General features: G+C 46.5%; 1 protein-coding gene across 2 annotated transcripts in view; it reads left to right on the plus strand.

Moving 5' to 3' along the window:
- The window catches only part of nckap5l (NCK-associated protein 5-like), a 60,811-nt gene that overhangs the window by 19,363 nt on the left and 14,506 nt on the right, over positions 1 to 26,942 (plus strand). For both annotated transcript variants that reach the window (XM_088636053.1, XM_088636044.1), the window contains 5 exons: positions 6,303 to 6,925; positions 18,826 to 18,963; positions 20,737 to 20,805; positions 24,022 to 24,060; positions 24,458 to 24,577. In XM_088636053.1, the coding sequence (XP_088492179.1) occupies positions 18,829 to 18,963; positions 20,737 to 20,805; positions 24,022 to 24,060; positions 24,458 to 24,577 (363 nt within the window). In that variant the 5' untranslated portion in view covers positions 6,303 to 6,925; positions 18,826 to 18,828. The remainder of the gene's footprint in view (positions 1 to 6,302; positions 6,926 to 18,825; positions 18,964 to 20,736; positions 20,806 to 24,021; positions 24,061 to 24,457; positions 24,578 to 26,942) is intronic.

Genomic DNA, 26,942 nt, shown 5'->3' on the forward strand with positions numbered 1-26,942 from the left:
CCTGCCCATTCATCAATGTTACTGTCTGGTGCTGCGAACCCCTAATCCCAGCAGAGCAGTTAGCATCACGGTTCTAATTGCAGGATTACACTGCCTGCAACACAGGGGCTGGGAGATTTACAATGCATTCAGCCGTCAGCGTGATCGTCTGGTCCTGCACAGAGAACCTGATTTATATGTAGCAGTCTCAGCTTTCAGGGTTAAACCCCGGCCAACCCCTTCGCAGAAAGAGGGCAGGATTTTGACTTGCAAAAAAGGGGCAATTAAAGCACTTTCTTTTGTTTTTCCCGCGGAAGAAACTTACGAACATGAAGAGAGAATGAAAGGGAGACCATCTGTTAATTGTTTCCATTTGAGATTCTCCTTGATGAATTATGCAGGTCCTCATCAAAAGTCTGCCGTTTTTTTCCTTCCTTCCTATTTCGGCATCGTTTTGGTGTAGCGGTTAACCCCTTCCATGCCCACGAATTCCAGGAACTATTAGAGCCCTGATGCTAGTTTGCATCCAGCCTCACCCAAACTGAGGCTGGGGAGCCCTGTGTACCAACTTGCACACCTGGGGGAGAATGTGAAGGGAGCAGTTATTTTCTAAAGTGGAATCTGTAAATACTCTTTCCCTCTGCTCACCCATTGAGATTGGAGCTCATCAGCTTTGTACACAGACGGGGAAGAGTAGTGGAACATTCAGGCACCCTCTCAGTCTGTTGCACTGCTAGCACACAGCCCGGATAGTGGAGGCATCTGATGGAAGATGAGCCGCAGTTCTGTTAGCAGTGCAGGCAGCCAGCAAGACACAGGGCAGAGCAGGGAGACCTTACCAGCTCCCCTCCCTGCCCCCTGGGGCAGCGCTCACCCACTGGGAAATGACGAATCCCAGTCATATTCCTCACAGCTCGCAACTGGAAATTTTTAAGTGGTCAAAATTGAGACCCTCCCTGCTGTATCTCCCGTTGTATGATCCATAATGAATTGGTTAATGGCACGTGTGCCGATGGCCTAGCATTCTCACCTTGCAGTCTGCAGTAAAGATTTCAATCTTTTTTCAGTCGCCCCGTGCTGGGGACCCTACTCTGCTGATGAGGCTAGAGTCTTCAGGACAGGCCGTCTCCCTGGGGGAGACGTGGGTCTGGTCGCACATGCCCAGCAATCTGGAGATAGAAATGCCTCTGTAGTGGCTTTTTGTTGTGTTTTTCCAATGGAAAAAATCCAAACACAGTGGTTTCAATAAATACTATTTATATCCTACTGTGCTGAACCTCCGGCCATTTTCGTACAGAAAACAAAATGTTCTGATGCTCACGACATGACTGGGGGAGCACTGCAGCTCCATTGTCACATTTTCAAAAGAGCAGTTCTGATGTCCTTCATCGGAGCTGACTTTGGGTTTTGATCTGTGCAGTATTTAAAAGCTGTACGCAGTTCCTAAAGTGACTCATTCTTTGGGAAGAGATTGACAAGGAAGTAAGTCCATCAGGTGCCTGCGGGGAACTGGGACCACACACCCCTTTTCAAGTAAATGGTTTTAAACTGATTTCATCATCTTCAGATTGCTCAAGGACTGGGGAGTGTATCCGATGGAACTGATAACTTTCCATTAGATTTATTTCTCCAGAAACTAAAACTGCCTTGAAATTTTGTTTCCTGCCCGGCCTGGGAGAGAAACCAGTCTGTTGTTTTTTCTGGATGTGTTTTGCTGGCATTTTAATGCATTTTAATGCTTCTGTTAAATTATCGCTGAGCTGTGCCAGATAGTGTAAATGAGCAAATTAACATCCACCCTCCATATAAACATTAACATTAAAGAGCAAGTCTGGTTGTCCTCATTTAAGTGTGAATTTGTTCTGAGCTTTTAACCGGATTGAAATGAGGTGCAGTAAGTGAACCAGGACTGATCTGCTGATCAGAATTCGGGTCCTTGGGTCCTTGGGTCTCGCCTAGAGCTGACTTTTCAATCAAATCTGCAATCTTGAGGCACAGAACCGGTCCCTTCTGGGACTGCTGAAGGGATGTAGGTATTGAGAGCCACCATCAGGGGTATTTCATGTCTGAAGCATCCAAATGTGCTAAGATGAAGGATCCTGTTGGCAGTCTTGGTGGTGTATGTTTGTGATGGTAGAAGAGAAGTGAATTTGTATGCAGGTTTGTTATATACATCACGTATTTCCACATAGATAGGCTATGAGACTTTTCTTTCGCACAGTAGTTAGCCCTGCTGGCTCACACCTCCAGCCTTGATCCTGTTTCTGTGAAAGTGAATCCTTTATTCAACTGGATCAGTTAACTGAGAACACATTCTCGTCGATAGTGACACTGTGGCGATCGCAGCACAGAAAACCAAAACAATGAAGAAAAGATCAAGCCGTAAAAATTAAAATAACAGCACGGGGGTGGGTTTGCGTATTGGGGAGAAATGATTTAGCCGTACGATAAGCAGCGCCTCTCGGGGAAGGGTCAACACAGAGACCATGGTGCCGAGAGGCCTGCTGTGGGCTGCGTGTGCCTGTCTGAAGCGACAGCGATGGTGTGAAGGCAGGCCTGGTGCCTGCAGCTGGAGCAGAGCCCCGGGGGCAGCGTCGCAGGAGGGGGGCCGGCAGGAGAGGCTCCAGCTGAGCCGTGATTAAGCGAGCAGCAGTGGGGCACCCTGCTGAGCGCCGGCCTAGCCCGCTCCCGCCAGTCTTTCAGGAGAAGTGTGACAGCTCTCACGGCAGATTAGAGCACAGCGCGGTGAAGTCAGCCTCTCCTCCTGCAGGCGCAGCTGGGGATGTTCAGGCAGGCTGTACCAGCAACGGAGTCACGCCGACGCCCGGGGTCAGCTCTCGGACAGCTAGCAGACGCGGTCTGTGACCGAGCCTGGACAGCAGACACGAAAACTGGGGGACTGCTGGAAGTGGTGATAGTGGACCCAGAAGGGTCACTCGACTCCTTCTAGTATTTCAGCTGCCAGTACAGCCCACCCATCCTGACACCCGAGGTCTGGGTGACTCATTTCATTTCAGGAGACTCGATCAGGAATTCATCCAGAAAAGGGGCGCATTCACTTTGCGTTTCTCCATTTTTGTTTCTCCGTTACAGCATATTCCTGTTAATTCACTCCCCAGCTGTCCTGTTGTTCCAGTCCCTGCACATCTATTGCTTCTTTGTCTGCCCGTTTGCTGCGCTCATTAACATTTCCACAAGTGTTCTGAAGAGAGGGCAGTGGGTATGAGAGGTGTGTGTGTGTGTGTCAGGAGGGGTCAGCGCTGCTGTTTGTCAAGAACCTTCTCCAGATTGGAAGGAAACGTTTGCAAAACAGGGAGCAGGGCTAATTTGAGGAGGGCTGTCACTTTTTGTGCTTCCCTTCCCCAGTGACTCGGAGGCTATAAAAAGGTCATGTTAGCTGGGAGACGTTGATGATGACAGGACACCCACTGTCTACCGCATTTAAGCAGCAGCTCCTCCTTGGCCCGGCTCCTGAATGCCCCCTGGGCAGGGCATTGTCGTGTCTTGTTTTGTTTAGCAGATCTGTGCACTGATTCACCTCTGGGGCGTCCTTAACCCTCTGTAGCGACACCCTTCTTCATAACGCCTCTCGGGGAAAAAAAAATAACGCGAGGCTTTGTGACGAGCCATGCTGTCTGCCAACTGAAGAGTGCAGACTGTCCCTCTGCCACAGTGCGCGGGTACAAGCCTTGTGGGTATTTGTGTTCAATCTGTAATTGTGTAGTTGTTGGGGTTTTTTAAATTTGGAATTTAAAAGTTATTTTTGTTATACCCACCTAGGACAAGGATTACCATCAAGCGCTGATGGACTTGCAGAGACTTCCAAACTTTGGCGGCAGTGGTTGTCCGTTCACGGCCAGCTACTGTAGCACACACTCCACAGCCAAATTTCCCCCTGGCCTTTACTTATCATGGCCTTCTAATAATCCCCATCTATGATCTGGCTTCATTACTCTGATTTCCACCCCACTGATAGCTGGTGTATGGTGAGCATTCTGGTGCTATGGCAGCTATAGCATCATCCAGGTGGAGGCAGCACATTGGTGGTGGTAGTGGGATTCCCCATTACCTGTATAGCACTTTGAGTGGAGTGTCCAGAAAAGCACTATAGAAGGATTATTTTTACATAAGGATCATGCTTTAGGTCAGCTGGTGTGGTAGATCTGGTTTTATTTCTGATTTGTTGTGAAACTGTTGTGGAAGGTGCTGGTGTGCTCTCTGCTGAAAACTAATTGCACCCGTGTGTGTGCTCTGCTCTTGAAGAGCTCCTGTCAGACAGGAAGTCTTTTCTTTTTTTCCCACCAAAAGAACTCGTGACACTGAAGCCAGAGCTGCTGCCTTTGCTTCTGATAGTCACAGAGAAACCTGTGGTGTCCTCTTGCTTTTTCAGCAGCTCCTGTCGGTCGCCACAGGTGCTTTTATTTTTTGCTTGAGATTTGTTTCATAGCAGCTCTCCCTGTCAGTCAGAAAGGTAGAGACAGAGACTACAGCAAGAGCTCTGGGTTACCTAATGCCAGGCTTCCGTTGAAAAGCTGTGGAGGTAATGCAGATTGCTGCAGCAGCTCTGAGCCTCCAGTTCTCCAGGCAGAGGAAGCACTTCCGCAGGCTCGTAGAGGAGACTCAGAGGACGGACCATAAATCTGCTCATCTCGGGATGGGAGGTGTGATGAATCAACCTGCAGCAACCCAAGAGGTGCAGCATGGACCTAGTTCCTTTTCCCTGTTCAGCAGCAGGACTTGAGAGGTTCCCTGGTCCACAACGCTCCTGTCGGGGCCTGCCGGAAAGATTCCCACAGGCTCAGTACGCAACAAGAACTGACCAGCTCTGACCCTGGTGTGCAGATGGTCAGATATCGGCACAAAGTGCAAGAAACCTATTAACCTTAATTTGGCACTGTTCAAGCAACTGTACTGTGAGAGTGGTGCGGGCGGTTTAATTGCACCCAAGATAACCTACCATTCTAATGACAGGAATGATGGGAGTTGTGTTCCCATGGACAGTGGTGGTACACTCAAGAGAGCAGAGAATGCTGGGAAATCATCATGGAACCTGGTGTTGGTGTGCACTGCTGTTGTCTGTGGCAGCATCCGTACAGTATATGCTGGACTGTAAATAGACAGGCAGTTGAATGAGCACTGGCATCCAGACTGCATTTCCTAAGGGGAAGACAATAGGCAGAGAATTTTGAGCCAGAGTCAAGACCACTTTGCTGTGTCTTGTGTACGCATTGCCTCACTGTTTTGTTGGGAGCGGTGCTATTTTCTGGAAGAGCACTTTCTGTAATTCATTCACAAAAATATAACCGTTTTTTTGGGGCCACCCAAGTCAAATCAACCTTTCTCCAGCATTGCCAGTCATGGTGTGCCCAGCATGAAAGATGTATAGCAAAAGGACAGTATAATGGTATTGCTATTCGTTCTCCAGTGTGAGCAGGCTCTTAGTACAGATGCTGGGGCCTTCCCTGATAATGCGACTCCTAAACGAGCAGGAGGCAGCGAAACAGTCAGGAAATAAAGCCAGACCCCTCGGAGAGCTGTTCCTCTCCCAGTGGAAGCAGGACTGTGGCCGTTAAGACATACAGGTAGCTGGGTAAAGCTTGTGTAAATGCTGGACTTGTGTGAAGTCCTGTTCACCCCTCTATAATTCATTTTAGAATTGCTCAGGGCTTGCACTCTCAGCCCCAGGTACTCTTCCTCAATAGGAAACGTTAGATTTTTGTTTTGGAGGCTGTGGGGGGTGGGGCGAGGCCGCTCTCTCTGTTGTTCTTTCATAGCAGAAGGAAGAGACCGTTTTGCTCTGCATCATTCCTTTACGAGTTTGTTATTAATCAGCCATCTGACATGGGGCAGCATAGAAAAAAAAAAAAAAGATCTTGCGTGGGCCGTGGAGCATATGCTCATTCATTCATTCTTCCTGTCAGTCGGAAATGCTCCGTGTTCCTGGCTTTGTTTGCTCTGGAGCCAGTTCCTTTGAAATGCTAGAGCTCCAGACTGCCTGGCAGTCCCAGGGTTAATGTTCCGGAGGAGGAGGGCTTGTGGGGAGGTGGCTAGTCAGCCACAGCTGTTGTAGGAGGCTGGACTGCCCAGCTCCCCTCCCTGCAGAAGCAGAGCTCTGGAACAATGGCAGCTCTGACAGACTCTGCAGACAGTGCACACACAGCACTCCTCATTAGGACAGGCTCCCCTGCTTGCACCGGGGAAGAGCTGCGCTCGTGAATGAGGACGCTGCTGCGCCTAGGATATTGTGGACATCTTATCCTTGCTGTCCTGACGGTGGGGTTTCTTTTTTTCTTTACCTTTTGTTTTTCCTCCCTTCTCTACAGAATTGGAGCTCCCTGCCTTGGCTGATGCTGCTGTCGGATGCTCACAGGGAGAGCTGCAGGAGGTGGATGTCTTAAGATGGAGAATTTAGCAATGTGAAAAGGGGGGAACTCCTCATGTTTTCATGGGAGAAGAAACCAGGGAGACTGGGATACGTGCCCTCGGTTTATTTTGATTTCTGTGTGTGTTTTGAGCGCATGCCCTCTGGGTAGTGGAACTGGACCGGCGCCGCGGCCCAGGATGCGACTGGGATTTGCCCGCAGGAGAGGAGGCCAAGGGGCACTGGACTGAGAGCAGGCGATCTGCAGATGGGAAGCCCGTACCCTCTTGACAGCTGCCTGTGGTCATTGCTACCAGCCAGGGAGGGCCCTTGGTATGGAATAGGTGGGACCTGATGTTAGAGGTTTTTCTTTTTTATCCTCTGCTCAATCAAGCACAAGAAGACGGGATTACGGCAAATTCCTTCTTGAAGAGGTCAAAGGGGGAAGGTTCGCTAGAAGAAGGCATGGGAAGGATTGCATTGCTCCAGTCTCTCTGATCCTGAACCCGACCGGACTTGGCAGCCAGAAAACCTGCTGGAACGGAACCGGTGTCCCTGATTACAGCAGGTCGGGAGCATCACTGGGTAAGAGTCCCTGCGGAGCGCCTGGGAGAGGCCTTGTGTGATAGCTGTTAGGCACTGAGCTGCGGTGTGCCTGTTCCTTCTCACGGTAGGCAGCGGGAGCTTGTCCTTTTTATCCCAGCTTGGTTTTGCTCCTCTCTTGCCATTGTAGTTGAAAGGATTCTGATGCTGTGCCGAACTGTAATAGTACAGGCTGTGTGCAGGGCTGAGCTCAGGTCCCGTCACACTGCTAATCAGTATGTCTAGAGTTGCAGTGATTCTGGCACTCCTGCACGATGCGCAGGACGCTCAGGGCTTGAAATGGGCTGTCGTTCGTGTGGCACAGTAAAGCTACTGAGGGTCATCAGGGTCGCTGGCCGGTACCCCTAGAATAAAACATCGATTGTGGGTGCATGTATTGTGTAGTGAACATCCATGCTTAGACTGGTGGGTAAGGAGCAGAAACATGTTTCCCAGTCTGATACGTTTATAAACGCAGACACCAGCGTAGATATCTTTCTTTACTTGGAATATTGCCAGGCAGGCCGAAGCTCATTTATTCCTTCCAGCAGGGGATGGCGGGTTTGATTGTTTGATTGGTGGTTTAATCATGGTAAAACGGGACCCTGAATAACCAGTCATCAGACAGGGTGACAGTATGATTTGCACTGAGCCTCTATGTAGCAGTGATGGTCATTTCACAGGCCCAGAAAGGGCACAGTGTCTCTGCAACTGCTTTACAGACAGAGGCTGATAATATGGGGTGGGATTATCATCCTCTGAGATCGGGGTGTCAATCTGTCTCAAGAGAACAAAAGAGGCACACACTATATTCCTGTCCTTTAGTGACACAGATCTACAGTCTCAATACACTGAAATACTCAGGGATAAACTGTATAGGCCGCCAGATGTCTTGTGCTTTAGATAAATTCTGAACTAGTACTATGTAATATACATTCCTGCTGTACTTCACAGAGGCTTCCAGAGCACAAGATGACAAATGTCTTTTAAGCCTTAATTCTAATCAGAAAAAACACCCGTTACCTAAGACTCTAGACTCTCCTGCAGTACTGTTTAAGTGCTCTAAAGGAGTGATGTTTCCCGATGCAGTGTTTTCATCTGTTGCAGAAGAGCGCTTTATTTTTGATCAGTCTTTTGCCTGGGTCCCTCTGTGCAGGGCAGTGAGCGGATTGCCACTGTGATTTGAAGGTGAAAAGCAGGGAAAGGCCTGGTGTCCTGTAGACGCTGAGGCTGACATGGAGGTCCTAGACTCCCTCGGACTAGAGACAGGTACTCTTTGGGTCTAGACTGCTACTCCAGCTTCGGTCAGATTAGAGCCCTGATGAAAACAAACCCACAGTTCTGAAGAACCTCTTTCAGCTCGTTCGTTTCCCTCCTGAGCTCTGATTGTGAGTTCCGACTGCTGCAGGGGAGCAGCACTGTGTTACGCAAGGCATGGCAATGTACCAGGAAGAAGTTCCTTCTCATCCTTGCAAATAATCTTCGATTCTCCAATCCAATTCTGGTCACATCAGTGTTTTTCCCTTGTCCTGGCTGCTCCTCATTGACGTTTCTGGTCACTCGTTTAAAACTTTTGCTGTACCCACTGTAAAAGCGAGGTGTGAAAATGTGTGTGCGTGTCGCTCTGGACGTGCAGAGAACTGGGAAGTTGGTAGCCCAGCTGCTAGGATGGGTGTTGGCCCACTCGAACTGGAGGCGTAGCTGTGAGGCTGGTCGAGGGTCCTGTGTTTTGGAGGTCTGGGCGCCTCCTGTCTAGTGATTGTGGCTTCCTGTTGTGTCTGAGTGGAGCCCATCAGCGCTGGGAAAGTGTCCTGAGCTCTGATTTGGAGATGGTGACAATTGCGTGTGATTGTAGTGTAGTGAGGACCCAATGTCATATTTCCAAAGAGAAAAAACAGCTTTTCTTCTCTTAAGGGGACCAAAGACCTTGTATTCTCACCAACTTCAGAAGCATGAAAACTGATTCTGTCCACCTATGCTTAGGAGGACAGATGCATTAGAGGGTTAGATCCACAAAGCTAGCAAATCCCATCCTTCCATCGCATGGAGTCTCGCATTAAAGGCACAATGGCAGGTCACGTCAAGCGACCTTCAGCACTGGAGGGATTCACTCCCTTCTCCCCCAGGGAGAGCCAAACTGTTTGCAGAATTCAAATAGATGTAAAACTGTTGGATTGTGAAGAAACACGTGAGTAAATAGACTGATTTCTAAATAAAGACTCATTAAGGCGATGGAGTGGTTTAAATTTAGCGCAAGGCGCCCCTTCATCGCAGACTTGTTGAAGAAAGCTGAAGTAGTTGCACCTGCGCTCCCCATGAGAGGAGCCCATTCTCTTTCCCTCTCAGTCGCCCTGACAGGCTTGAACCAGGCCGGGCGCTGGGAGCAGACTGACCGGCTCTGAGCGCTGCACGTGCCCTCTTTGTCTGCGCTCAGGCGGGGGGCCTGTGTTGGAAGAGTGTGTGTGCTCGGCAGCCTGTGACGGTCGCCATCATGTCCCTCTCCCGGCGTTCGGTGGGGTGAGCAGACGGTCACCTGGAGGAGGAAGTACCGGTACATCAGCTCAGCCAAATTTGTAGCCAAATTCAGTTTGTAGCCATTATTTTCTTCTGTTTTATATTCTTTTCATATTTATGAATGGGGAGGAGAAAAGAGAGATGAAGCCAGTTCAGAGATGGGGATTATTAGGAGGCAACGATTGGTAAAGTTCAGTGGGAAATTTGGCCAGGACACCGGGGTTACTCCCCTACTCTTTTCGAGAAACACCCTGGGGTTTTTAATGACCACAGAGAGTCAGGACCTCGGTTTTACATCTCATCCGAAGGAGGGCACCATTTTACAGTATAGTGTCCCCGTCACTATAGTGGGGCGTTAGGACCCACACAGACGCAGGATGAGCGCCCCCTACTGGCCCCTCTAACACCTCTTCCAGCAGCAACCTTAGTTTTTCCCAGGAGGACTCCCATCCAGGTACTGCTCTGGCTCACACCTGCTGAGCTTCAGTGGGCTGCTGGTTGTGAGCTGCAGGGTGATACAGCGGCTGGCTTTATACTATATGGAGTGGCTTCCAGTGATCTGCCACTCCTGTGTAGGGCTGACAGCCCTGTGGGGTCTCTATTATACTGATGCTCTGTCGTGCAGTACAGTATAGTGCTTCTACTGAACCTAACTGCAGCTACTTCAACGCAATTGCTTGTTCTTCAGAATATTTTTTTGTTTTTGTTTTTCATGACAATCCACGGGCTGTTTAGAATGCCAACAGGACCAAACTAGCCTTTTCAAGCCATAAAAATATTTTTGTGCAGCCAGTAATAGTTCTAGTGCTAACAAGATCAGAATGCTGGTTTATTCACCGTGCTCCTCAGTCTCCTTCCTCCTCTTTGTTTTCAATGCACTCATTAGAACAAGATGAACTGTTTGATATTCCACGAGCTTGTCGGTAGAATCGGACCCAGGCCAGTGGCTCTGGGACGGGCTGGATCACAGGGGTCCTCCTGTGGGGCCGAGTGATTCCCCCAGAGAGGAATTGCTTTCACACCCCTCCTCTGGACCCTGCCTGCTGGGACTGCAATCTCTCACCGCTGACTGCCCGCTGGCCCTTTCACCAGGGACAGCCTTCCTTCTCAATTTCGCTTCATAACAATAAACTTTATTTTATACAGCGCCTTGAAAAGTGACTTCTCAAAGTGCTTTACAGTAAGGAAAAAAAACACTCAATGAGAGGAAACAGCAGGATTTTACAATTACAAAGCAATGGAATGAAAGCCCTTCTAAAGCAGAAGGTTCTGAGTCTTGATTTAAAAGCGTCTCTCTGATATCCTTGGGGATGGAGTTCCAGAGCTCTGGGGTGCAGGAGAAGCCCCATCATCCATAGAGTGTATATGGGCTTGGGGGACAGACAGGAGACCAGAATTAGTGAAGGTTGTGAGGTGGGGAGTAGAGAGATAAAAGGTCAGCTAGGTACCCAGGTTCAAGCCATGTAGAGCCTTATAGTTGGGCAATAGGATTTTGAAGTTGACACTAAACCTGATAGGAAGCCAGTGTGAGGACTCCAGGACAGGAGTAATGTGATCACTTGCACTAGACCTGGTCAGGATTCTGGCTGCAGATTTCTTCAATTACTGAGCTGTAGATTTAGCCACAGATGTGGCGGGTACGGTGCAGAAAACAGGTTTTGGCCTGTAATAAGGTAGAGCCAAACTGCACTGTGGATTTGGGCTCAGACAGTGAATAAGACAGACAGTTTATTCTACACCACATGAGCTGGTGTGGAGGTCTTGGTGGAGAAGGTGCTCTAGCTGAAAGCCTTGACGCTGGAGAATAAAGTCAAGAACAGGAGAAAGGAATGCTGGAGCGGATCAGGCCTCATTGTCCTGGCTGAGTGCCGTTATCCGGTTCTAAGCAGGACCGTGGTGGACAATGTCAACATGGATGGAGTCTTTTCCTTTACTCGGCCATGTCTGATGCAGATGTGTCCAGGAGAAACAAAGTCAAGAAAACTCAGTTTTCTGACAAGCCCGACGACAGTCTGGGCACATTGCCTGTCTTGGAGATTCACTATTTGGTCTCTGGCGTTAAGTGGTGTCTGTTTCTTAACAGTAGAGCTTCATTTCTCTAATCTCGTATTAATCCCAACACCCTGCTTAAGTGGCAGAATCCCACTGTGGAGGTCAGAATGGAGGGTAGATTGCTAACCACTAGTAATCTTATTTGGTGAAGATAACATCTAAAATGATTAACTCTTCCCCTCCAGGGAGGGATGGGTAATGAAGGTGTTGGGGGAGAGGGCTACTGTTACTATTCAGATTCACACAACTTTATTGGCATGACAGGTAAATTACAGTGTTGCCAAAGCATATACAGTCAATACAACATCTACAGACATTTACAATACAAACACATCATAGGACATTTACTTACAACATACAACACATAGAACATTACTGAGAGACAGGCGCACTGTTCCTCAGGCTGTGACAGGAGATCACATACTGGGCTGCCAGTTCAACTGAGTTCCCTTCCCCCTCTCCCAGTGGGATTGGGAGCTGTTCTGACTCTGGCAGGTTTGGGGAATTCTGGGATTTGATTTGCCAATTTGGGGAAGAATGTGTTCATCTACTCCCAGAGTATTTCTCACAGTGCAGCAGAAAGTACATCTCTGTGTCTGTTTCTCTTCACTGGCAGCCTGTCTTCTCCCAGTGTTGCCCAGTTTCTGTGGCCAGGCTGCGGTCACTGGTCTTTAACTGTGCTCAGAGGGCTCTGGGGCTGTAACAAAGAATCTGGGAGTGGCGTTCAGATTTGATCAGGATACCCTTCCCAATGTGGAGCAATACTTAGTTTGAGAAACTGGATCTGCACGTGAACTTGAATGGTATTTTGTGTGGGTTTTTGAATCTCTCTTCAAGGAGTTCTGCTTTTCTCTTCCAGCTGGGCTTTCTAGATCAGATAGCACCTAGCTATCAACCAGATGCCTAACATCTTGCCTTTTGCATGTGTACTTTATTCCTGATCAGGGGAAAGGAAAGATCAGAGAGCAATCAGGGGGCCAGCATTTGTGAAATCCACAGGCCTGTGCTAGGTTGCCTGGGAAGTGCAGTATGGAGTGCCGCAATTCTTTTATTTTAATGGTGCTCCTTACTGGAATGTCTGCTCCAGGGTTTTTACAGAAGGAATTTTCACTAGATGGGTTGAATGGCCTTCTGTTCTTCTTATTTCTCTTTTCACTGCTGTTCAACAGCCCATGCAGGTGGAGTGTGCTGTGCTTTTCCGTTATAGTTTTATTCCCAGAGATACATCTTGTGTGGGGATGATCCCTTTATCCCTATTCCCTATATCTGGGATGTCTCTAGTTTAGAGATATCGCTCTTGTTGCTTTTCTCAAGTGTTCCTGGAGCAGTACGATGCGAAAACTGCTCCTCAGTACTTCCTCGGGCCGGTCTAGTTTGTACACACATGCAAGATCCTTATTTCGATTCCACCTTGCAAGGCAGAAAAGGATAAACCCTGAAAACTATGACTATATGCAGTATCATTGTATAGTAAATAATTATGCACTTATGTTTCTTACGTTGCTCACTCAGTTACAGAGTCTTCACAGAGAAGAATGTGTGATATTGTAAATTTTGCTACCCTCATGTGACTTTGTAAAATTACTCTTGCGTGCAACTTGACTTTCAAACACACAATTAGCGTCGCTGTCTGCAGAGCTCAGGGACTGTGGACCCAGGCAGACATGTAGCTTCTCCTGTGCCTACTTGCATGCACTGGCAAATATACCGTAGAGAATTGCTCACTGGTAGCAGTTTGCAATGAAGCTTCTTTTCATCTCAGACGTTTCATTGCAACTGGGTCCTGTACAACCTCGCTGCTGCTCATTTACAATGGGATCAGCACGGCTGCACTTTGGAGGCAGATTGATGCTCGAATAGAAGCATTTATAAAACAAGATCTCTTTGAACATTACAGATACAAACATTAACAGCGTTGGATTAATCATTTTTTATTGCACAGTCCCTTTTTTATTAATTGCTTATGCCTCTGGGTGATGCAGAAAAAAAACGTAATGGTAGAAAGGTTTCTGTCTTGTGAAATCCAGTTTTCACACTTTTTAGTTACAGGGGTATAAGTTACTGTTGTCCCCTCCAGGCAACAGATACATCTGCATTGTAGTGAAGCAGCTAAAGCAACTACATGTGCGAGCACAATTGTAAATGAGAAAGTATGCATCGCTCGACTGCAGTTAATCTTATTATTGCTTAATTACAGTTCACTGACTAACGACATGAAAACAAACCTGCATGGAAGAACTCAACATAGTCTTGTGATCAGAAAAAAAGCTGCAAGGAAAAAAAAAGCAAGCTTGCTTTATTTGAGCAATGGGCCATATGGCCTCCCCTCATTTTTAAAATATTGCTCACTTCGTTAGGACTAATGTAGCAGATCTGATCTTGTCCAGCTGCTTCTCAGAGGATTTAGTTATCGTCTTGCTCCAGACTCCTGCCACACTTTGTGTATAGAAGGGTTTGCAGTATAGGTCCCAAGTTGCACTGTCTTATTTTCCCTTTGTGTCGCTGGGCCTTGTTTTTCAGTAGATACAAAAGTAGACTGGTGGATTAACTTTGTGAATGCCTCTTAGGAGTTTGAGTGTTTGTCAAGTCCTGTTCAAAATGATGGAGATTTATGTCCTTTAACCTGTCCATGTATGGCATTACTTCAAGACCAAGAACTATTCTAGTCTTCTAGAGCAGTCCTTTTTGTAGTATAGAAAACAACACTACACATCGTTGTCTAAGAAAACATGTCCGCTGTATATTGTGAATAGAATTTTCCTTGACTCCAATTTTACATCTGACCCTGTACTGTATACCCCATCCCCATCCCAGAATTTAATTGATGCTGTATCGCTTCACTGTGTGGCCTGGGAGATGTTAAACCCTAAACTGGAAGGCTGCTTGGTCTAGATCAGAGTGTCTCTTCTGGGTGTTTGGAACGTGCATGCGAGAAGGTTGGCCCTAATCTGGAAGAGTCTCAGATGGTATGAAAGCAGTGTCTGAACTCATTCGTCAGCTCGTGCTTCTGAAGTTGGACCCACTGTCTTCCTTCAGTTGCCCGCGGTCCTTCGGATGAGACGTAAAACCGAGGTCCTGACTGTCTGTTGTCATTAGAAATCCCAGGGATTTCTTGAAAAGAGTAGGGGTGTAACCCCGGCGTCCTGGCCAATTTACCCCTGGACTTTAGCAATCATGGCCTCCTAATAATCCCCATCTATGAACTGGCTTCATCAGTCTGCTTACTGGTGTGTGATGAGTGTACTGGTGTTCTCTGGCTGCTGTCGCATCATCCAGGTGGTGGAGGGGATCCCCATTACCTGTAAAGAGCTTTGAGTGGAGTGTCCAGAAAGACACTATGTAAGTGTAAGGAATTATTATTATTATTATTATTATTATTATTATTATTATTATTATTATTATTATTATTATGAATGTTCATATGGCCGCATCCATCTAGAATTTTCAGGAATTTCAGGGATCTCAGGGATCCTGATCTGCTGTGCTCTCTTTCCTGATCGATACCAGTGAGTCCTGGGAACAGGCAGTGTGTACTGTTGTTTAGTGGTTTATTCCCGGGGAGACTGAGCTCTGGGGTGTTACTGTGTGAGAAAGAGGCTTCATTTCGCAGAAGGACGCCCCCACTCTGCGACACGCTCTGGTAACGGGCTGCTGCTTTCCGCTTGGTGGGCTGGACAGGGTCAGCCTGCGTGGGTTTATGGTCTCTATGAGCCTATGAGAGACGTTATAGGCTCATTACAACTTGACGAGGAGTTTAATGTGACTTAATTTACCGGCCCTGTCTCTCGCTTGACAGCTGGCTATAGCCGCTTGCTGATTTACAGCTGAGGGGGAATGTGGCTTCCCCCGTAAAACGAAAATCAGAAAAAGTACCTCCCCCTGTCCTCTTTTCATCCCAACAGGAATGGGGCTGGGGTACATGTGGGGGTGGGGTGAGGTGGGCTGTGAATTTTAATACTGGTTTCTACGCAGCATGTCTATCTTAAACTGGACTGCACGTATCGAGCATGCAGCAAATCCTGTTCTGATTCGCCCCCAAAAAAGATCAAATGTAAAGGGTGACTTGGTGCAGGGTGACTTGGTGTTGTTTTTTAAATGAACCTTTTTACAAAAAATTATCAAACCTTTGCTTTGTCCAGCAATGGAGATTGCCCTAAACCATGTTCAGCCATAGTCTTGATTTTCAGCCTTACCAAGGCAATAACACTTCTCGTTTTTGTTGTCTGTATAGCTCGTGTAATTTTCAAGGGTATCTTATACCTTATACCATTTTTCTGTATTGTAAATAGGAGAAACAATTGTGTAGCCTGCATGACTAAATCAATGACATGACAACGAAGATTTAGCACAAGTATCCAAATAGCCATACGAGCGAGAGCAACAGAAGGAGCCCAGAACAACACCTAGAGGGACACCAGTGGAGTAGAGTAGGAGACAGTGAGACTTGTCAGGAAACCTGGTGTGAGAACCAGGTGTGAGTAGTTCCAGAAACTGTGATCGGCGAGTGCTGACAGGAGAGTAGAGCGATCCACAGTGGAGCATTGGATTGATTACCTGCTGTCCGGTGTCTCTATGGCCTGACAGTGAGAGAAAACACTTACAGTTTAGAGGACTTTGGAGAGAGAGCTACTCACCACCCCCAATTAATCATGACTTATTTGGACATTAATCATGACATATTTGCTCCACTGTTAAACCAAATGAACTTGGAAGATTTCTTTAAAAGGAGAGCAGAAATGTCCTTAAAAATGTTGCCGACGTTGACCACGAGATCTTTTAAAAGATGGCTTGATAGGATTCTGGGATCATTCAGGCACCTACTAACAAGCGTTTGGTTCTTCACATCCTGCCCTTTCTTGTTACTCTTCCTGTGTTCTTTTCTCCTGGAAAAAACAAATTCTGTTTGTAAAACCGTTGCCCTGTACTGGATATACTGTACTGGAGCGGTGGCTCTGTGGCTAAGGATCTACATCTGTGACTGGAAGGTTGCCGGTTCAAATCCAGCGGCCGGCAGGGGAATCCTACTCTGTTGGGCCCCTGAGCAAGGCCCTTAACCCCAACTGCTCCAGGGGCGCCGTACAATGGCAGACCCTGCGCTCTGACCCCAAGCTTCTCTCCCTGTCTGTGTGTCTGTGTCTCCTTGGAGAAAAAGCTGGGGTATGCGAAAAAACAAATTCCTAATGCAAGAAATTGTATAGGGCTAATAAAGAAACATTATATTCACTGCAATAACTGGTGTTGGTGGAGAAGAAAGCATGTGAAGTGTGAAACCCATGTAGCTATTCGCCATGATACCAGTGTCGTTCTGAACCACTGGGATGTACAGCCAGAGGGCGGGTCTCTGCAAAGCACATGCCCACACACAGCAGGGCGAAGAAGTACCTCCCCTTCAACTGAGTTGGCTGAACAGAGAGAGGCAGAGAGTTTATTGATGAGCAATCAATTAGTGAGTAAAAACAGGCTTGTCTGGGGAATTACAGTTCAGTAAGAACAGCTGGGGGAATTGCAGAAAAGCCAACAGATGGCCACTAGCCATTATCCAGAAGAGGAATACAATCATGTGACGTACATTCTGAAATTGTGCAAAAATTGTGTTTCCTAAAACAGTGGTCATGGGACTGCAAGCTGTCTTTCATAGGGGACAGAGCTAAAAACATGCAGTCTAACCCTAAACCTCACTTCAGGTTGCCAGAGTAAGTATCAAGCCTGTAATTTGACTTCCACAGATAACATCCAAATAACTGGTTTTGCATTCACTGTTTAGTCTGTATTTCATCTTCTCTGGTGTTCCACTGGCATGAACTCTGACCTTGATGAGTTGATTGCTTTTTCATAAGTAGTTCAAGTAGGGAGCTGTGTCAGCATCCATAGGCTGCAAAGGAACAAGTAACGGTTAATTCCCTGCTGAAAAGAGAAGAACAGAAACACAGCGTTTTCTCCGGGTGTGAAGGCTCCACAGCTGAAACATTGTGTTTCATTTCTTCTCTTTTCAGCAGGGAATAAACCGTTACTTGTTCTTTTGCTTTTTTAGAATGTGCCTTTTGTGCAAAGGAATGTCAAGGTATTGTACAGTTCACCTAAAATCACAGAGTCGGGTCCTCAGAAAATTTTTCACAATTTGAAAAGATGACAAGTAATATGCTCAAATGCTCAAAGGCATTTAAAAGACTTTGGCCTTTTACTGAAAGCTATTGGAATGTTATCTCTAGACAGAACATCTGTTGGCCTGATGGCCTGATTCAAACCAGGGTTACAGCCCCAGGTCTGAGGGCTGAGTTGCTGCTTGTTTTTACTGAAGGCTTTTGCACTGTAGGAATGAAGAAGAAGGGGAGTGTTTTTGTTTTTGAACTGGGAAAAGGTTTCTTTTTTAAAACGTATTTTTTTAGCAGATCCTTCAAGGATTTCTTGCAGACTCGCTGCGCGTTATTTTCTTGCATACTTACGGTGTTCTTCCTTCAGAGTTTGTAAATAAAATCGGGCCGGCCAGAGGGAAAAGCTTGTTGAGGGCGCCCCCTGCAGTGCTGGAGAGGGAGTGCACCTCCACACTCTCCCCTCTTCTCGGTCACCTGCAGGATCTTAGGAATATTCAACTAGCTGTTGCACAGAACCTGTGAAGAAAAGAATGCATTGTTTTATATATATTTGGTATATACTTTTGCAACACTGTGTGAAGAAACAAGAACTTTTAATCTTTTTTTGCTGTTATTTAATTTTGTTCTTAATGGGCGGAGCAGTGGCTCTGTGACTAAGGATCTGCAACTGTGGCTGGAAGGTTGTCGGTTCAAATCCCACGGCCGGCAGAGGAATACCACTCTGTTGGGCCCCTAAGCAAGGCCCTCAACCCCTGCTCCAGGGGCGCCGTATAAATGGCTGACCCTGTGCTCTGACCCCAAGCTCATGTCTCATGGAGAGCAAGCTGGGGTATGGGAAAAGACAAATTCCTAATGCAAGAAATTGTATAGAAATATAATAGGGCTAAGTGATCTTATCTTATCTAATTATTATCCTTACAGGTCTATAGTGCTCAATTCTTAATGCATGTGGTCCATCTGTCCTTCAGCAGTGTCACCTTGTCCTTCGGCTGAGACATAAAACTGAGGTCCTGACTCTCCGGTGCTCATTAAAAGTCCCAGGGTGTTTCTTGAAAAAAGTAGGGTTACCTGGTGTCCTGGTTAAATTTCCCCTTTGCAAATATTTGCAAAAGCTGTATAAGTGTAAGAAATTATTAATTAATATTAAACACATTCAACCCACTTTATCTTGGTTCTTTCTGTTGCAGTTGTTGTTTCTTGACTGCTCTATATTTTAACTCCCACTCCTACCTCTCATCTGTGCAGGACATGATGTCCGAGGAGGCCGAACCGAGGCCATGCAGTGACGCCTTTGATCCAGGAGAGGGCGAGGAAGAGCCGGCCCTGGAGGGGCTGGAGGCAGAGAGCAGCCGGGAGCTGCTGGAGAGGCTGAGAGAGCTGGAGGTGAGCCTCGCTTCCCTAATTGGCTCTGGCTCTTAACGAGCTGGACTGTAGTCAAGGCCAGCCTGACTACTGGGTGGGTTAGGAGCTTGTTGAGTATCTCAGCAGCAAGCATCCCATCCGGCCATTTATTGAAGGAAGCCAAGTATCAGCTGGACTTCAGTAAAAACCTCTGCAGTTGTGAACTAAAATCTACACACTTCCTTTTTTTAAAAGAAAAGGTTTAAACCATTTTATACATTTTACAGCTCAGATATTCTCCTGACAGGTCTTTTGAGCACCCATATCTGTTTCTTTCAACAGTGTGATTAAATTTTAAAAAGTTTAACAAGTTTTATATGTCTAAAGTGAAAAAGTAAGCAGGGAAAAATGTTCTTGATGGTAAGCACTTCATTCTGTCCCAGCTGCACAGGGATCACAATCAGACTGACCACACACAGTGGACTGTCCCTCTAGACTGACCGCCAGGGAGAACAGTCAGACTGGCCGCACACAGTGGACTGTCCCTCTGGACTGACCGCCAGGGAGAACAGTCAGACTGACCACACACAGTGGACTGTCCCTCTGGACTGACCGCCAGGGAGAACAGTCAGACTGACCACACAGAGTGGACTGTCCCTCTGGACTGTCCGCCAGGGATCACAGTCAGACTGACCACACACAGTGGACTGTCCCTCTGGACTGACCGCCAGGGATCACAGTCAGACTGACCACACACAGTGGACTGTCCCTCTGGACAGGACAGCAGTCCCTCACAACGCAATGGAGAATGGTAACAAAACTTACTCCTTGTCCCCCCTGTGAATACACATAATGTCTCATAGTTTGAATGATTGCTATTAAAAAAGGCTTAATTGCCTTGATGTGTAAATATTTGTGATATAACTGCAGTTGTTCCATTTTGGCCTGTCATACGTTTGAAAGAGCTGTCTGAAGGAACTGCAATGATGAAAGTTGCTTCTGATTTCCCATCTCGCCACTAGAGAGCATACTCTGCCCACGAGTTTCCCAGGGAGAGCAATGCTGCAGTTGCCGTCTGCAGCATTGCTGTGTAACAGCTTTACCTTACAGGCCCAGATGGTAGCTAGATCACGGGAAAACTCCTCACTCCCAATTGAGCCATGTGACAGATCAGCAGTAACAAATTTAATGTTTTATATTATATTTGATTAATAAGTGCATTGTTTCTACCGATCAATCTGACATGCAGCCTGAGATTCCTTGTTGCTGGTGATCTCTGGTCTGGAAAGCAGGACAGCTCTAAGACAGTCTCCTGTACTGGAACTGAGCCTTGCAGGACTGCCCTCCTTGGGGCAGTTTGAGTTCACAGGGCAGCTCTTTCTCCCGGTGCCCGTTCTGAGCTCAGTTCAGCTTCGGCTGTGAAGCTGGCTTGATCTATGTGAAAGGAAGGGCGTCTTGGATATTTTTTGATGGGCACGCTCCACCTATAGATGAAGATCTTCCTTTCTTAGTCAACTCAGCTTCTTTTCCTAAAATCCCCGCGCCCGGACACAACCCGTTCTCCCCAGGACAGAAACGCACTGGAGGAGGGAGTAAGTGTCGCCCATGGGAGTTCATCCGGCCTGCCAGCTTTCACAGTGTATTCACATGAGCACTGGTACTGCTACGAGAACACCTGCAAGAATGAATGACTGATTAGGAGAGTAATAACTTGACTTTACTGATGACCCAGCAGTCAGCCCTCACTAACAGAAACGTGAAGGGTAATTTTGCTCAGGGGGTGGTTGTACAAGGTCTTGTTTTCTTACATTTCAGGCAGAGAACTCCGCCCTGGCCCTTGCAAATGAGAGTCAGAGGGAGGCTTACGAGAGGTGTCTGGACGAGGTGAGCTCTGTTACACCCAATTCATTTGGCCGTTTGACTCATCTAACCTGTCCGGTAGTAAGCAGTTAATTGATTCAGGATCTCATCCTGCTGTTTCTTGAATGCCACCAGGGTAATGTCGGAATGGATTATGGAGATGGAAGGTGTGCAGGAATTAAAAAGTGGCCCTGATGTAAATTGAGACCTTTCGGACAGCTCTCTGGGCTTGTCTAACAGCCAGCTGAGTCTGGAGTAGTTGTGTTTTTGGATCGTTTCACAGACTGTTTACTCGTCGGCGCTAAATGTGACAGCAGACACTGCTCTGCTGCAGTTCCTGCGTGGAAACTGAAAGTAGTATTGGTGTGAAAGTGAAAACCTGTAAAGAAGAATACAGTAGAACTTTGAGAAGCAGAAAGCGAAATGACAGGAAGTCAGGAAAACTAGGAAACTACTGCTCTCGGGCTTTTTTATTGAGTGCATTTCCGTGACTATAAATATAGTGTCAGAAAACTCTGCAATACAAACTTGCGCCTAGAGATTGTAGTTCTATTATTTTCAGCATTCACACCCATTACCAGTTGTGGAAACATCTGATTTGTCTCAGAGTGAAGACTTCAGACTCAATAAAACACCTTCAGGAGAAGACAGTGCTATTTCATACGGAAGCGGATTGCTGCCATCAAAGACACCAACATATTTAATCTTGTAATGACGAGAAAATTATGTTGTTATTATGAGATATTATGGTGATATTGCATAGTTTATGTGATAATCATGCAATAGCACAATTGTCATACAATAGCCGCGCTATCAGTTTTCAGTTTTAAGCAGTGGAATCGGTCCCAAGGTAAACTCTCTTGTTTTAGTATAAGTGTGAGTGTCGCCATGGTTATACTAATTGTGTTCACATTAGGTACATTTTGTAGCATTTAATTACGGTTAAACCCCAGTCGAAAGTAAGTCTGTGCACATTCTGCATTGCTGGACACTGTCGTGAACTCTAAACCCAGAGTTCCAGCTGAGCTATCGGTAGCTCCTACAGTAGGTGCTGCCATTGCACAATGCAGTGGGTTGTTCATACACTGATCATTGGTATCTCGGAATTGAAACACATGAAATATTGTTTTAGTTGATGGCACAGCAACACACTTCTTTAATTTTGGATTGTAATGCTTTTATCAGCAATTTCCTTTTTCAGTTAAAGAGGTGATTGAGCCTTTATATGTCTGTTTGGGTTGGGCTATTAACTCATCAGCCTGAAGCCTTTCATTGGAATATCCATCCTCACTCAGTCTGTTCATTCAGGTAATGCCTCAAGGCGCTTTAAAGAAAGGCAGGAGCAGATAACACCTAAAGTATAGAAATGGCAACTGTATTCGTTTAAGAATGGAAGGTTTGATTCATGTTTAAATTACATCTGTATGAGATCTGGATATCATTAATATATGTATACAGTGCCTTGCGAAAGTATTCGGCCCCCTTGAACTTTTCAACCTTTTGCCACATTTCAGGCTTCAAACATAAAGATATAAATTTTTTATTTTATGTGAAGAATCACCAACAAGTGGGACACAATTGTGAAGTGGAACGAAATCTATTGGATTTTTGAAACTTTTTTAACTAATAAAAAAATGAAAAGTGGGGCGTGCAAAATTATTCGGCCCCTTTACTTTCAGTGCAGCAAACTCACTCCAGAAGTTCAGCGAGGATCTCTGAATGATCCAATGTTGTCCTAAATGACTGATGGTGATAAATAGAATCCACCTGTGTGTAATCAAGTCTCTGTATAAATGCACCTGCTCTGTGATAGTCTCAAGGTTCTGTTGAAAGCGCAGAGAGCATCATGAAGACCAAGGAACACACCAGGCAGGTCCGTAATACTGTTGTGGAGAAGTTTAAAGCCGGATTTGGATACAAAAAGATTTCCCAAGCTTCAAACATCCCAAGGAGCACTGTGCAAGCGATCATCTTGAAATGGAAGGAGTATCAGACCACTGCAAATCTACCAAGACCTGGCCGTCCCTCTAAACTTTCAGCTCAGACAAGGAGAAGACTGATCAGAGATGCAGCCAAGAGGCCCATGATCACTCTGGATGAACTGCAGAGAACTACAGCTGAGGTGGGAGAGTCTGTCCATAGGACAACAATCAGTCTTACACTGCACAAATCTGGCCTTTATGGAAGAGTGGCAAGAAGAAAGCCATTTCTCAAAGATATCCATAAAAAGTCTCGTCTAAAGTTTGCCACAAGCCACCTGGGAGACACCCCAAACATGTGGAAGAAGGTGCTCTGGTCAGATGAAGCCAAAATCGAACTTTTTGGCCACAATGCAAAACGATATGTTTGGCGTAAAAGCAACACAGCTCATCACCCTCAACACACCATCCCCACTGTCAAACATGGTGGTGGCAGCATCATGGTTTGGGCCTGCTTTTCTTCAGCAGGGACAGGGAAGATGGTTAAAATTGAGGGGAAGATGGATGCAGCCAAATACAGGACCATTCTGGATGAAAACCTGTTGGAGTCTGCAAAAGACCTGAAACTGGGACGGAGATTTATCTTCCAACAAGACAATGATCCCAAACATACAGCAAAATCTACAAAGGAATGGTTCACAAATAAACGTATCCAGGTGTTTGAATGGCCAAGTCAAAGTCCAGACCTGAATCCAATCGAGAATCTGTGGAAAGAGCTGAAAACTGCTGTTCACAAACGCTCTCCATCCAACCTCACTGAGCTCGAGCTGTTTTGCAAGGAAGAATGGGCAAGAATTTCAGTCTCTCGATGTGCAAAACTGATAGAGACATACCCCAAGCGACTTGCAGCTGTAATCGCAGCAAAAGGTGGCTCTACAAAGTATTAACGCAAGGGGGCCGAATAATTTTGCACGCCCCACTTTTCATTTTTTTATTAGTTAAAAAAGTTTCAAAAATCCAATAGATTTCGTTCCACTTCACAATTGTGTCCCACTTGTTGGTGATTCTTCACATAAAATAAAAAATTTATATCTTTATGTTTGAAGCCTGAAATGTGGCAAAAGGTTGAAAAGTTCAAGGGGGCCGAATACTTTCGCAAGGCACTGTAAGTCATTAAACAGTATTTTTCAGAGAAGTAGGTGTCCTTGTCAAGGTGCAATTTTGTGCAGATGTAGTATTATATGTAACTGTATTGACCTCTCTTGGCCTGTCTCAATCTCGGACGTGTGTCTGTCTGCTAACACTGCTCTGTTGTGTGTAGGTGGCCAACCATGTTGTCCAGGCTCTGCTTAACCAAAAGGTAAGACTTCTCAAGCATGTTTTCTTTCCTTGTTTGCTTCCTTGGCTTGTGCTTCACCTCTTGTTTTCCATTTCTGCATGGACTGATTTGGGATTTCTCAGCTGTGAATCAGCTCAGCTCACGAGCTCCACTCTGAGTGGCTCTGCTGAGGAAGAGATGCTCAATCATGGTCTAAGAGCTGGGCGGAAGTGTTGACCGCTCACGATGAGTCCAGCCTTGAATTTCAAAGCCCTGGAGATACTAGACAAGGGAAAGGCTGGGCAGGGTAATGATACGAGCGGGAGGGAAAGAAGAGGTTCTGCTGATTTGCCCAGCCAGGGAAGCACAGACTGGGGCTCCAGAGCATAACAATGTGAATCCGATCCAAGATGAGCGTGATGCCTCCGTGTGTTTGCAGGACCTGCGAGAGGAGTGCATCAAGCTGAAGATGAGGGTCTTTGACCTGGAGCGACAGAACAGGACCCTCAGTGAGCTGTTCCATCAGAAGCTGCACACCACTGCTGGATCGCTTCAGCAGGTAGGTCTAGGGAAGCCATTCACCCCCTTGTTCACTAGGCCTTGTAGTTACTGGATCTCATCCAGCTGTTTTGCAAAGGAAGCGATGAAACTAGGTTTGATAACCCAGGGCTGGATTTTGGTGTTCACAGGCCCTAGGCACTTTTACTCCAAAATGTGCAAAAAGAGGGGGTAAACGCCATTTAAAGTACGTCGATTGACATGATGCACTTTAAACTATTCCAATGCTAAACCATGTGATTGATGGAGCAAGTTAAGCGACCATCACTTCGATACTTCTAGATAGCGTCCAATTATTGATTTGGAGCACCTAGAGTCAATCGCAAGCATGTTGTTTCAGCTCGTTTTTCGTTAGTCACTAGTGTTTCCCTCCTTCGTAAGCCCTAAAACTTTTGTAGGCCCTAGGTACTGTGCCTACAGTGCCTAATGAGAAATCTGGCACTATGGAGACCTGCTGGACAGTTTGATCCAGGCATCTTCCTACATGTGTAAAATTGCTTCCTGTGCTTGGACTTAAATGCATTACTTTTGATTTCCACTTGTGCCCTTGAATTCTCTATTGCCTCGTAAAGTGACAGCCCCTGTCTGAATGAGGCTTCTCCAACACACCCAGCCTTTGAGCCATTTATCCAATGACGGGCTTCAAGCTCCATAGCAACGCCTACAGGATCAGGGCTGACTGCAGGAGAGGCACTGCAGCCCTGATCACAAAGCCCCACCTTGCTCCCCAAAACACAGAGCTGGCTGCCACTGCTCAAGGCCCCTTTCTGTTGCCCTTTCTATGGGTTACCTGCACGGTCCAGACGAGGACGACTCTCAGCTACCGTGAACTCTTAAATCCCTTTCGCAGACTGCATCTTAAAGTTTCTCAGCCCATCTAGTATTAATCTTGCCCATTTTTGTAGGCAGTCAGAATAGGAGTTGGGGTTTTGCCTTTGGAAAAATATCTGAAGAGAACAGGCTCCCAGAATAGTGCTATGACCCTTTTGTATAGTGCCCTTTTGTGATATTCTTCTCAAACTGCAAAAGTATCACCAATAATTACATCTAAAAGGGATAATAACTACAAAAACCACGTTCTGTTTTGAACAACAAGCCTGTTACTCGTGATTAATGTAGCGTTTCACACAACGTCCTGCCCTTGGACACATGGAAGTGTGTTTAACAAGAATTGATGAAGAATTCATCAACTGTTACCTTGTTCTTTACTATATGTTACTGTGCTGATGACATGGTAAATCACAGTAAACCATTTTAAAGGAAGAAGGAAAAGCTGCCTAACGAAGCATAATACTTAACCGTTTTGTCCACTGGTAGGCAGTACTGATGCGTGAAAACAGGAGTTGCAGTTATAGAAAATAGGAATGATCTGTAGCTATATTTAACAGTTAAGCTCCATTATTTTCAGACACAGATTACTCCAGCAAGGAAGGTATTGTATGGCACAGCTTCACAGCACCAGCTGGGGCAGGCAAGTTCTTCAAATGTTCACCGATTTATAAATCAGGAATTGGAAACCCCAGTCTGACAGGATTATCTAAAGGCTTGTGAAAATGAGTTTGTGATTCAGAAAGGCTCCTTATATTGACCTGAACTTTATGAGCTTGTCACTATGAAGTCTATATGCACAGCGTGTTGCGGAGCTAGTCTGGGCACGGTGACGTCATCGCCCTCCCTGCGCGTAGCAGGGACCTCAGCTGCCTGGGCTGAGGGCAGTCTCCTTTAGCTCACTCGGCTGGTTCCCTGTTGCATTATGCCGGAGACCCAGGTTCATGCCCAGGTGTTGCGGGACGAACTGGCGGGGTGGAGCGGGCGAGGGCCCAAGCCTGTGCGGAACCGCCACGGTCACAGGTGCAGCTACAGCACTAACAGGAAACAATTTACTTATATGTTAATTGGAGCAGCAGAGCCCAACTCTAGAGTAGCTCAGGGGGTCCACAGTGCTGGCCTTTCTTGGATGGGCCCTTGGTGTGTTAGCACTGCGCTGTTTTGAACTGTCACAGGCACACTAGAATGGCAGTTCAGGTTAGAATAGAGTCAGGGGTTTTTCACATTGCGCTGTTGACTTTTTCTGACGGAGGGTTTTTCAAGCTAGGAGCACTCTGTGTGCGGGCGGCTCCTTGTCAGGGCTATTAGTATTCCAAAAGCTTTTACGGAGAAAAAGGAGGGGATGGCAATCTCGTTAAGAAATCTGAATATTGCGTTTAATAGGAAATCAATTCAACCATAATTGCTGAAAAAGAATATCTGCACATTCCATTACTGGAATTATTGAATGAAAATAGAATTCTCTCCACCCGTCCACCTCCCCCACAACTCTCTTGGTCCCTCTGATGTGTGTGCATTATACACTGGCGCTTTCTGCT

The sequence above is a fragment of the Lepisosteus platostomus genome, chromosome 1 (genome assembly GCF_059453375.1).
Source record: "Lepisosteus platostomus isolate fLepPlt1 chromosome 1, fLepPlt1.hap1, whole genome shotgun sequence".
Lineage (NCBI taxonomy): Eukaryota > Metazoa > Chordata > Actinopteri > Semionotiformes > Lepisosteidae > Lepisosteus > Lepisosteus platostomus.